Source organism: Argopecten irradians, chromosome 2 (assembly GCF_041381155.1).
Source record: "Argopecten irradians isolate NY chromosome 2, Ai_NY, whole genome shotgun sequence".
NCBI lineage: Eukaryota > Metazoa > Mollusca > Bivalvia > Pectinida > Pectinidae > Argopecten > Argopecten irradians.
The window spans coordinates 21,707,289-21,720,746 of NC_091135.1; the positions used below are offsets into that span (position 1 = coordinate 21,707,289).

Genomic DNA, 13,458 nt, shown 5'->3' on the forward strand with positions numbered 1-13,458 from the left:
AAAAAAAAATGGAAAATCTCTGTTTGGAAAATAATTATTTTTCAAAAAGAACTTTATATGGATTAGATTGTTTAATTATACAAAGAAATTGAACCTGTTCATTTCTGTGAATTGATCGGCTAAGAATGCATTGTAAGTTGCTATCTATCAGATCTTCACAATGACACATCGGACATCTGGCCTAGGTATAGTCACTTTGCTTCAACTTGAAGACATAAATAAACTTTTTTAATGAAATAATCAATCAAAAAGTATTACACTTAATATATCGAAATTCCTGAATTAGATAATTTAATTTCCTTCATTCTTATATTGTTTTGCTCAAAAAATGCCATATCATAGACTTTGTTGATAAGGGAAGAAATGCTGACAAAACTGTGGCCAGACCTGAATAGGATTTGTTTACTGACAACAAGTTATGGTCGATATAACCCTGTAGATGTACAGTGCTAATGTACCTGTATGTGCTTCAGGGATACATCAATTGACAATACGGCAGTTTAGAAATCGTAAAATGACAGGGTTTGAGTACAACACATAAACACCACCTTTACATGATTGTGACGTTATATATGGACTCTATGATGTCACTAGATGGTGGGATTAACTGTACTCTAACCATGTCATTTTACAACCTTTATGCCGTCATATTAATTGGCACAAGCGTCCACCTGTTAGTAGAAATTCTAACACCTTTTTCATGGTCATGATTTTAATTTCTTCCTTTTGAGTTAGTTTGACTAATCAACTAACACAAATGACAATAGTTGGAAATTTGTTTGTTTTTATTTGGGGAAAAAGACCCATCATTTATGGGTTATTACATCCTAACTGAACTCCAATAATTAAATAATTGTTTGTGACATTGTGCCATTTATCTCAAATCAATGGGAAGTCATGCAAGATTGATGGAATCAAGCATTAAAACGGTATATATACAAATCTAATATAAAGGCCTAATGCTTTGGTTTACATATAAATGTATTGCAGCAATTAGACTAAAACCATTGCAGATTTATATTTGTCTACATTTCAATTGTCAAATTAGGTATATTTTTTTTGTAAATATTGAAGTCAAGAAATAGATTTTAACCATGATTGATTCTATTAATTGGATATTTGAGTAATGTATGTTTTTGGAAAAGTGAGATAATGTACATGTTTTTGGAAAAATCACGTCAATGTGATTCATAATTATTACAGCAACAGATTTGAATTGATATTTTTTCCATTTTCATAAATGAATAAAAAAAATAACAAACTGCTGTTATTTTAACATTATTCAAGCTGAAGTCAAGAAATAGATTTTAACCATGATTAATTCTATTAATTGGATATTTGAGTAATGTATGTTTTTGGAAAATTCACGTCAATGTGATTCATAATTATTACAGCAACAGATTTGAATTGATATTTTTTCCGTTTTCATAAATGAATAAAAAAAATCACAAACTGCTGTTATTTTAACATTATTCAAGCTATTGAAAATAAAATAAATAGTACTATTTCACGAGACACAATTTCTATTATGTAGCTTACAGTATACAACAATACAAAGTCCTTTAACACCATTTAATCTAGAAAATACACTTCTTAGAATATCTCTATTTGTGCTTTATCGTACCTGCAACATAATATACCAATATAACATCAATCATTAATCTTGCATTTACTCTCACTGTTAAACTAATATAACTTGTTTTCAGTACTGGTTTTTGAAATCTCACTTATCTGAGAGACCAAAACATAAAAGTGTATGTGATAATTATCTCTACTTTCAACCACAGACAGTGACTGAGAAATCCTGCATGATTGTTGTTGTGTCCAGCAATATTTCCCCGCACCACAGAACCCTCAGTATACAACTGTACAGTATTGTTTGACACTTTAAGTCTTTTGTATCGTCTCCTGTTGTTAAAAATAAATTTAGGATATTAGACACAAAGGTCCAAAGATGTGACGTCTAAAATCTTAGTCGTGCCAGGAATAATTTCAAATATCATAAACTGAACAAAACAACAGATTGTAGATATCATGCACACAGAATACTTCATAATGATCGTTTTTATGTTCCTTTTTATGTTCTGTACACAAAAGTACGGACATATGTATGTTTGTCTTTATGATTGAATAATGACTTTTACATGTATTTTACACAAAATCTGGAATTTACAATATATACTATTACCTGGTGTCGTAGATCACATGTACTTGATTTGCCTGTTTTCATTAAACAAAAAGGATGTGTTGTGGTTGCTAATTACGAATCAAGGGGACGCTGTGTGTACGATCATTTTCCCTTCACCTAGAATCAATGCATGATGTAGATGGTTATGGGCTAAACTTGGTTTTGACTTTAATTATTATTTTTCAATAATTCACTACCTCAAATCTTTACCGTTTTTACCAATGATAATTTGCATGACTTGAGATGATTTCAATGTGATTTGCATGTTAAAATGAACCTGATTTTTGGTTAATTTGTCTCTTGCTGTTTCGCTCAGATACAGAAATTATAACTAATAATTAGACAACTTGTTGTACATTTGCATGTCTGTTGTGTTTAAACTTGTTGGACTCAAATTTAGACAACAGCAAATATTTTAGGATGCTGTAAATATTTTTTTGCTAGTTTCGAATTGTTCAATCTAACAAACCAATGATTAGACCAACATCTGTCTCAGTATAAACTGAGAACTCATTCATTCAATAGTTTTAGATTGCATGCAATTCTAAATTTAAAATATAATGAGAGCTTTTCATTGTAAAAACATAACAAATTGTATTATAATCAAGACAAATTTATATATATGGTGTAAATGGAATTGATGTCCTATCTACTCATGGCAGTACTCATTTTATAGTCCGCATAATAGTATGGTGCATTGTAAAAATGGTTTCTAAATTTTCAAGGTAAAGAATAAACTTTTATGAAAAGAAATGAAAATTCCATTTTAATTACAACAGCACAGATATGAAATTTTATACCTTTACAAACCCATACATATAAGAATAAATGTTTAAATGAAAAAACATGTTTTTGTTAGTAATGAATATTTCATAAATAAAAGATGTTTATGATATTTTATTTTGCTTCCAGTTGAGGAAGAAAGTAGTGGAGAGATATCAGGGCGAACTAACTCCGCCCGTTCATCAGTCAGCAGTGACGCAACAAGTGAGGACAAAAAAGGCGGCAGACGGAAAAACAAAGATAAAAAGGGAGCTAACATATTCAAGGGTATTTTCAGGTAAAAAACAACAACACATGACTAGTTTTTGTGTTGCCTGCAATGCAATCCGTCAATATTTGCAAGAGTTACGGGGCTTTAAAATTGTCAAAACAGAAAAATCTATGGTTTCCGCTCGATAACTTTAGTATTTATCATTAAATTTCAACTTAATTTTTTAAAATGTTTTATATACCGGTAATGGTCAAAAACCGTCAATATTTGCAATAGTTACAGGACTTCAAAATCGTCAAAACAGATAAATCCTTGGTTTCCGCTCGTTAGCTTTAGTATTTATTGTCTGATTTTAACCATATTTGGTATGTTACTTTATAAATATCAATGAGATCTTAGATTGGTTCAATACTGGTCAAAATCTGTCAATATTTGCAAGAGTTACAGGATGTTAAAATAGTCGAAACATGGTTTTCGCTTGACAACTTTAGTATTTATTGTCCGATTTTAACCAAACAAGCTGGTTATTAACAATATTTTCAGCTGTAAATAACTATTTTCTGTGCAGGTGACACATCCACTTCCGTGGAATTTTTGTATTCAGTATTTCAAGAATTACCCAATGTTAGCTGCCCTTACATGGAAGTATTGATTCTGACCTCATGTAATTTTGAGTCTTACAAAATACATTTCTGAGAAAATAATGTCACTACAATGTACAATTGATACCTATGCACAAAGGCAGATTACTGTGACATGCAAAAACAGAGTAGGCCTACTTATACTTACTATATACTAGTTATCTTCTACTTAAAACTGTTAAGTATATAATGTGTACAAATCTACATATGCGATAAATGCAAATTCAAATGTAGAAACAGGCTTTAATCTAAAGGTGTAATGTATCACTGGTATTTGATCTTTGGTTGTAGACTTGGCAGGAACAAGAAGACAGCTGAAGAAAACAGCAAGGCGGAGATAGATAAACAGGAAGAAGAAGCCGAGCGCCATTTCATCACACATGGCAGCCGACAGCGTGAATCCGAGGGGTAGAGTATCACTTCCACAATAACATTCACAAAGAAAAACAACCACAGATTGCACAAGTTTAATTTCAAAATTATCAGTACCTAAAGCAGTACTTCAAAAAATAATGATAATGTTATTCTTTGTTGATGGATGGACTTCTGTGCTCTTTAAAAGTTTTTTATTAAAAACTTTGTATTTTCAGAACTGGTTGATGTTCATGAATGATCAGCTTAATTACTATTAATAGACAAATAAGACAAGAAATACAATTGGATGATGCCTTAACCAATATATCCTTTTTATTACAGTAATATGGGTCAGCAATGGACTTCTGTAGTTATCTATATATCCTTTTCATTACAGTAATATGGGTCAGCGATGGACTTCTGTACCAGACACTCATCAGGTTTTTCCTGTGTCGCTCCCCCAACAACCATCATCAACATCCTTGGATAGTGAGCAGATACCTCGTGGGGCCACACCCAACAACATGTCACGTGCCGAATGGATCCAACACTTACGTTCGGAGCACCAAAGGAAACACAAGGAGCGCCAGGGGCGGTATCCACTTGATGACCGAGAGGAGGGGTACGAACGGGAAATCCAGGCTACAGAGGAACAACAGGTACATCCAATGTACAGGCAGGACAGACCACATTCAGTAAGGATTGAAGTAGTGTAGTCGGCACCAGGGCAAGTGGTGCGGTGCTGTGGTGTTGTGATGGTATTGCATGGTGTTTATGGTGTTGTAGACTCACTTAATGGTGATGTTATTAGCTCCGCTGGTTTGGACAGCCAAGGGCTTGTACGTACTGTTAGTTTTTATATGTCTGTTTATTTTATCGACAGGTGGTGTTTTCTATTTTTTATTATCATTAAAATATTCTATGTACCAGATTTGTTTGGGAGAATTCTGTATTCAAGGCAAAATGATTGTGTAAATGCTTGGTGGTGACCTACATTGGTCTGAAGGGTTGGGCCATAATTAAATTGATCAACTAGATTTAAACTGATTGATCATGAATGCATGTTGTGAATATTACTCATGTTACTGTTATTTCCCATTGTCTTTTATTTAAAATTATGCAAATAATGGTTCTGAACTTAAAAGTGTCTGGAGGGGAGGAGCAACTTAATTCACTTGAAATCTAATTTTGAATGACGTTTTTTACTCTTGTTTCGTCCTGTCGTGTCACGTCGTGTTTCATCTGTGTTTACTTTATATGGAGGTGGGGCATTTATGTCTAATATATAACATTTCTAGTTAGAGCATTGTTGTTTTTAGGCTTTTGAGTAGAGGTTGTGATGATGGTTTGTTTGGTATAATATTCTAACACACATGTACTATATCACATATTATTTTAGTGTGTTGTGTGTTTTGTTATCAAGTTAGCCATAATTGTGTTAAGTATATATACACTTGTTCATGTATTCCTGCCAACCATTTAGAACAAACACCTACTAAATTATACCTGTGTTATTTCATCAACAGGATAGATTCGTTATAGTTTTTGATACTGACTTATAAGAGGCTGCTAAAAATCATATTAAGGTTTGTCTCATCAATTATAGCCAATACATACAGCTGACTTTAAAAACATTTATTTTTGTATTTATCTCTTAGTAACAATTATATTTCATATCAGCAAAAACTTTTATCAACCTTAAAAGTTGCAATTTGGAAGAAAAAGATGCTTTAAGTTTTCACTCTCAACAGCTCTAATAGCTCTGCAACTGCTGCATATGATTTCCCCCCCTAATTTTTGTAGCTTTTATTTACCTACCGGGTTAAGTAGATTTAGATTTATTTTTAAAAAAATTTCAATATTTTTTTTTTTTATTTTGCATTTATTTTGAAGGGATTTGATTTTGATACACTAACTGAATACTAACTTATATAGATAAACTTGATGTGAATCCAACCTCTTATTATATTTTAATTAATTACTCAAACTTTTCTCAAATTTAGGATCACTCTCATATGTCATATACTAGTATTAACATTAAAATGTGTTTGTCTTGGCATTTATCAAATTTCTTTTATATTTTGAACATTGAAAATAAAATACTTTTATTATCAAAGTCTACACATATTTCCATCTGCATTTTATATTTTTTCATCACTTATTTTCGTAATTTGAAGTTATGTCCTTAATAAATAAATAAACAACAAAACATATGGAAGAATTTTGAAGATGATTGTAAGTCAGCTATAATTTCTGTCTTTAAGATAATGATGTTTAACTGTATTTTAGCACTATTAGCATACACTATATTTTATAACTGTATTTGAGCACTACAATATTAAAAATTTTCCAGGATTAGTGATTTTTCTAACTCATTTGTGAATTTTTCAGAGGCTTGCATCAGAAGGTTACAAATATGAAGGTCAACCAAGGTCAACATCTAGTGACAGCTACTCATTTGAAAGTCAAGGTCATCCAAGGTCAAGGCCAAGTTCTAGACAACAGCAGTATGAAAGGTATAGCATCTTTCTGTAAAAATTTCTTTTAAATAAATATAATTATATCTTTCGTTGGATTTGAATAACATTATAACATCATAGCTGTAGTTATTTGTAAGTGTTGCGAAAATTCTTGCAAATAAAAGACTTTGGCTGTATAATTGAGATATGCGAAAATTCTTGCAAATAAAAGACTTTGGCTGTATAATTGAGATATATTTTCAAGATAAAATATTTTAGATTGGGGACAGTATATTTGTTATCCTCATTAATGCTCAATACCATTCTAAAACTGCCAAATTGTTAAGAAGAAAGTGACATGGCACTGTATTGGTATGAAAGCTGTTACTATTTTTAACAGTATTTTGTTTGACATTGACAGGCCACCACCTCAGCCCCACAGCTACACGGACTATATGTACCAGAGTGCCCCACCCAACATTCCCTACCAGCCCCCTGCCCCATGGCCTCACCCTGGCCAAGACAATATTCATCTACAACATAATTACCCACACATGCGACAGAATAGTGACTCATACTCTGACCAGAACCGTGATAACTTTGTGCGGCGTCCTATCTCTCGGAGTCATACACCAGTAGAACAATGGCGTGAAGACCACCTCAGTTATCATCGGAAGCCACCATACCAACCTCCAGAACCACACCACAGAGATAGTGGTTACAGTTATAATGATACAGTGTATACTTATAGAGAACCTTTATACCCACCAGTGGCAGGAAAGAGACAAGTACATACAATAACACAGCCAGGATCGGCCAAGGTATGACCCTAGTAACCTGGCCAAAGTCAGCCAGAATAGAATCCTGAATATCACGGCTTAGGTCAGCCAAAGTGTGAACCTCACTAAATGGATAAGGTCCGTCAAAGTTTGACCTTCATCTACATGGATAAGGTTAGCCAAAGTTTGACCCTCACCTACATGGATAAGGTCAGCCAAAGTTTGACCCTCCATAACAAGGCCAAGGTCAGCCAAAGTTCGACCCTCTATAACATACCTTAGGTATTTCCCTCGGCAACTGGGCCATGGTCAGCCAGTGTTTGACCTTCAATGATATGGACAAGGTCAGCTGAAGTAAATCCCTCAGTTACAAGGTCAAGGCCAGCCAACCCCTAAGTACCAGCGTGTCGCTTCAGTGCTTTTCACATCTTGATGTGAATGTTCAGCATCTCTCTCAGACTGACCAACGTTGTACAGCACAGAAATTACAGTTTCGATGTCTCACACCATGTCTGCCTGAGTATAGATTTAAAAGAGTGCACAGCAATTTCTCTCTGTGGGGTTACCATTGATATACAACACTTAAGTATTCTTAGTCCGGTTTAATACAGACATCGAAGAGTTTATTTGTTACAAAGTGCTTTTGGATACTTTCAAAGGATAATGAATAGAGTATTGCCATTTCGACCAAGTGTGTTCTTCAACTTGTATATCCAGTTCCTGTTACAGTAGAGATTTTAGCCAGATCAGACTGGTCCAATATGTTCCATTAATCATTGCCACATATCTTTATTCACATGTATATGTAGATTTCCAACTGGCTTTACATCTACATGTATTTGGTTGAAGCTGTCAAACTCATTGTGAGGTATATGTAAATGTCACCTCATTAGATCAACATGGGAACACTAAAAATTAAACTTATCTGGTATGAATGATGTATGCAAATGTTTGTATGCTATGAATGATGTATGCAAATGTATGTCTGGTGTGAATGATGCATGTCCTATTGCTTGCCGATATAGATGTCTAAACTTCAACTCAGTATCAGTTTCTCAAAATGTATGGAAATGCAAATAGTTAAATTCTATTTAGTATAAAATAGGTTGCATCAGATTGAGATGGGGATACCAAAATATCTACCAGAAATCTTTACCAAAATTGTTCAGTTTGAATTAATATTGAAAGTGATGTTTTGTCATAACATATTCTTGGTTTATACTTTCCTGTGTTTCCTCTAGTAGGTTTGTATGCTACTTGTTAATGTGTGCTGTTTATCCTGCCATGATAACCGAGATATCTAAACTGAGTCTGTTCAGTTCTAAGATTTTTATTGGGACTATAATACATTTTGTATGTAAGCTATGTATGTTTGCATCTATCATCTTAATACTTAAAATATCTTTCCTTGATTATTGCTGAACTACATATACATTGAGAAATTTGCACATGACCTTTACAGAAAAATTAATGGCATCCAAAAGAATGTTCGAAAATAAAAATTGATCTGAAGCAGTAATTTTCTAAAATCAAATTTTAGTGTTTCGCTGCATTGATTAAATACATATGGTTGTTTTCATAGGTAGAAATGGTTTTAAGAAAACAAGGTTTTATCCTTTTATAACAGATATTCTACAGAAATCACTCAAGATTTTACAATACTTACGTGAAGTTGTATGTCTATGTTCATCAACCTTCTTTCCATTTGTATTTGTACTTTAATTTGGTCTGTGAGTGTGGAAAAAACCAATGTCTTTCACTTGTATATTTTGTAAATGCTTTCTGTTATTACAGTACATATGATTTACAAACATTAAAACAAAATGTTACCAGGTACTTGATATTGTGTCCAAGTTTATCATAATCTCAAATACATTATCATATCATTTCTAGGTTACTTAATTAGTAAATCACCAGCATGAACTCTCTTTTCTTTAAAATTTCTCATGTATGTATAAATATAGATATTATCTTATTATACTAGGATAGAGTTATGATTTGAACATATTACAACAATACATAGATGTTCATTTCCTATTCATAGTTGATGGTTAGACTACTTTTTTTTTAATAATGGGTCCAATTTTGGTCAAAGAAAGCGATGCATACAATTCATGAACGCTGGTTTAATATTTCTGCATATATACTGTACTGTAACTTTAGTTGTTACATTTAGGAAACAAAGTTATAATATTTCTTAAAATCACTGATTTTATTAAAAAATGTTTACAGTCTGTATGTTAAGTGTACTTCTGAATTTCTGTCAATTAATTTTCGTTACGTTATTAAGCAAAGGGTGATCATTAAGAGGATATTAGCCTCAGTAAGTATGTCGGATACTTTTATTAGGATCATTTTCTTATGCATGTACATGTAATACAGTTAACATGAAACGGTGCTATTGTGTAGTTTTAAGCATGCTATTTTACAATATGAACAATACAGTATGTGCCTGCCAATGGTTGTTACATTTTTGTAGCTAGCTCTGTGTGTTGTTAAAGACTGTCACACACAAGATCACTGTTTTAACAATGTTAAACATTTTTATCGTACGATTATTGAAATATTGCCACAGAAATCAATAACTAGGGTACTGATTAAGTTGATGTGGTGTTGTATGATGTTATAAAGGCAATTTAGAAATAACTGTCATATACAGTATTATACTGTTAAACTCCACAAAGAAACATAGCGCCAGTAAATGTGCTCATACAAGCAACAAAATCAGAGATTGTGATTTTGAAGTATAAATTTTAATATTGATTATAAATCAAGGAGTTTTAATTTCCATGGTTGTGAAATTCTTGGAATTTTTAATTCCAGTTGACCAGTTTTACCTTCATTTATTTAATTAAGTGAGATGGGGTACGGGGAAGATTAAATTTAAAGCTGTAGATTTCTGATGTGTTTGATGAAATCCTATTGTTGATATGAGATCTATATTTTACTACTGCAATATGATTGTGGTATGATATGGTACATTGATCTCGCAGTGGAACCTGGTAACTACTGATGTTAGTTCCTTGAATGCAGTTTATAACATGAAAATCAAATCTAATTTGAAAATAAGCATTTTCCTAAATATCATTTGTAAAACGTTTCTTCGATAAATCCTTGAATGCAGTTTACAACATGAAAGATGAATCTAATTGAAAAATAGTATTTTCCTAAATATAATCTGCACAACGTTTTTTCAATAGCTGACTATATAGTTAGGTATGTCTTAAAAAGAAGGTTTGTGTTTGTTCTATTAAATTTATTATGAAAATCTATACAATGAATGACGTAACAGAAGGTTGTGGATTTGCCAACATTATGAATTTATGATTTGGGTCTAAATAACACTTTTAAATTGATTCATAAACACAATGACAACACAATGGATTCTCAGAAAGCTTCAATCTTACATTTAATGCCTTTCTCATATTTGTTGATAATGCACAGTGTTTATATTATACAGCATATCTGTAGAAACTGATATACAGAGCCTGTTGTTTTCGAAATAAGTCTGTACCTTTTAATTTTTTCTTTTCTACCATTGAAATGTATAACACAGTGCTAGCCTAATGTATTAATTAATATTGGCCAAAAATAATTTTAATTTTCATAACATTCCACTGACTTGTAATATTCTTGGTTTATCTGTAGAGACTTGTGATGCAATCATGCTTTAAATTAGATGTCGTTTGTGCTAGTCCAGGGCAGTCGAGCAAAGATATGGGCTATAGTTACTGAGGATTATTACAACCAAAGATAATACAGAAGTATTCAATCACGATATACTGGCCAGTGATTTTGTGGTATACGAAACCCCAAATTACATTTATAAGTGAATTCTGAATCATTGTAGATTTATGTATGTAGAAAAATACTTGGGGTTTGTGTTAATGCCATCACTATATCCTTTAAAAAAATCCATACCAAATATACACAGAGACCCCATTTTGTACCGGGTACATGGGAAATAAGGATGGATGGGCTTCACTTTGTTGTGACTTTCTGTTCATTGGCAGAGAAAATGGTGCATTTTACAGTCAGCCTACATTTCATTATATAAAATTATTTCTATTACCAGGGGTATTATAGTGCAATAGTGTGAAGTACCTTAGTTTGTAAAAATCATTGGTATAATTTAAGTACCATGCAATGATAGGTGATTGTTCTCTCTCTCTCTTTCAAAATAATGAACTTCAGACTCGTTAGAAATTGGTCATCCATCTGTTTACTAGATCAAACTGATCAAGCTGTATTATATGGTTTTCATCATACTTATAAATAGGGTGAAATCAGATACCTCTCAATTTATTAAAACAAATGTATTTACAGAGAAGGAGCATGTTTTCTGAGTGTCATTTCAGAGTATATTTCTCATGTTTACAAATTAATTTAATCCATGTTTTAATTTAAATGTGTTGTGTAACTAAATATAAATTGTGCCTTTTGTTATTAAACACATTGTCCAGTAAATTATGCAAACTTCAAGTTTCGTCCATATGTCCTACTGATTCTTTTTAAATATATAAAACAATATTTTTCATATTCTTGAAATTTGACCTTGTAAATGAACACTCTCTTAATGGAGATATTTTTACACATGATCTGTGACCTTTTGTTTTAATTATGATTATTTTATATATTGTGTATATCTGTCCAAAGTAAATTGTACTGTTAATGGTTGTGAACATATTGTTGACTCCATACACATGTAAATTTCACCATCATTTCAACATTTTGTTGTATATCTGTCCAAAGTTTTACAGTTCAAATGTTATCCTTGTGTCCTACAGAGATATAAATAGAAAAAATACTAGTCATTTTACTTTAGGCATCAGAGCTGAACACATGTATATTTCATTGTATATATACCTTGATTTCCGTGCAGCTCAATACAAAAATTGTAGATATCAGACCGTTATCTATCCATTGTCATCAAACAACCATATGTTGCAAACTTGTCTTTTTTTTTTTAACCTTGATGGAGACTGTTAGGATGTTGAGCAGACTTATGATCATGGCATGATTTTGCAAACTAGAATTAAAGATATCTGTACATTTTAATTGAAGTGAATTAATTGATAAATAAGAGCTCAATTAACAACAAAAAACATATTAAAAAGGGTAATTTTTTAACTATTCTTGTGTACTTCATAATACCATGATCTTTACCTAGATGTGGCCATCCAGATACATATTACTGATGACAAGCATATTTACCTCAAAAAACTAAATTATTCATGTCATTTATTGCTCATAATCCTTTTCCTTTTAACACATTAAAAAAGGGACCAATAGATTCAGTATACTATTAAATTTAGACCAGTTTACCGGCTTCAGTTTGTATTGTCAGTTGATAATGGAGAACTAAACATACATTATTATCAAATACAATAACTAATATTGTTAATTACATGAAAATGTGTTTTTAAAGTTCTAGTTCTACATAATATTTTATGTTTGTGATCGATTTTACAAAACATAAATGAATTTGGATAGAGATATGTAGATCCTCAGTATGACCCATTAATAGTATACAGTATACAACTAGAGTCCTTTTAAACATCGGTGCAAACCACATCCATCATTGTGACTCATTTTATATTTTTGTATAGCAATACATAATTATGGAAGTTATAATAAACTTCAGTTACAAACTATATCATGTGTTTTGCATTTAATTTGATTATAATTAAATTCTCTAAATGCCAGCAACAAGAAAAAGTTTGAGGTCATTTTGTTTTGATAACTCTTTTTCCACGTGATCACCTGCTTACCACCTGCTGATCCGTTTCCATCATCAAGTAATTTAACCATCCACAAATAAGGGGCTAATGGCAGAGAGTTGTCGCTGGCCTCATTTGCCCAGACGTGTAGGGCTAGTGCTTGATGGGTATACCATCAGCATAAAGTCAAGAAGGCTAGTGCTTTAGGGACATACCATCAGCATGATGTCAAGAGAGCTAGAGCTTGATGTGTTTACCGTAAGCATGAGGTCAAGAGGGCTAGTGCTCGAGGGACATACAATGAGCTTGATGTGTATACCATA

General features: G+C 32.1%; 1 protein-coding gene across 12 annotated transcripts in view; it reads left to right on the forward strand.

The window, feature by feature from the left end:
- LOC138314815 (partitioning defective 3 homolog) overlaps window positions 1-13,069 on the forward strand; it is a 51,619-nt gene extending 38,550 nt beyond the window's left edge. For 10 of the 12 annotated variants that reach the window (XM_069255363.1, XM_069255364.1, XM_069255372.1 and 7 more), the window contains 5 exons: window positions 3,101-3,248; window positions 4,115-4,231; window positions 4,575-4,872; window positions 6,569-6,693; window positions 7,058-13,069. In XM_069255363.1, coding sequence (XP_069111464.1) covers window positions 3,101-3,248; window positions 4,115-4,231; window positions 4,575-4,872; window positions 6,569-6,693; window positions 7,058-7,463 — 1,094 coding nt within the window. In that variant the 3' untranslated portion in view covers window positions 7,464-13,069. Of the gene's footprint in view, window positions 1-3,100; window positions 3,249-4,114; window positions 4,232-4,574; window positions 4,873-5,703; window positions 5,764-6,568; window positions 6,694-7,057 lie in introns of those variants that run through there. The other 2 variants (XM_069255375.1, XM_069255365.1) reach the window with 2 other exon arrangements.
- Window positions 13,070-13,458: the final 389 nt, after the last annotated feature.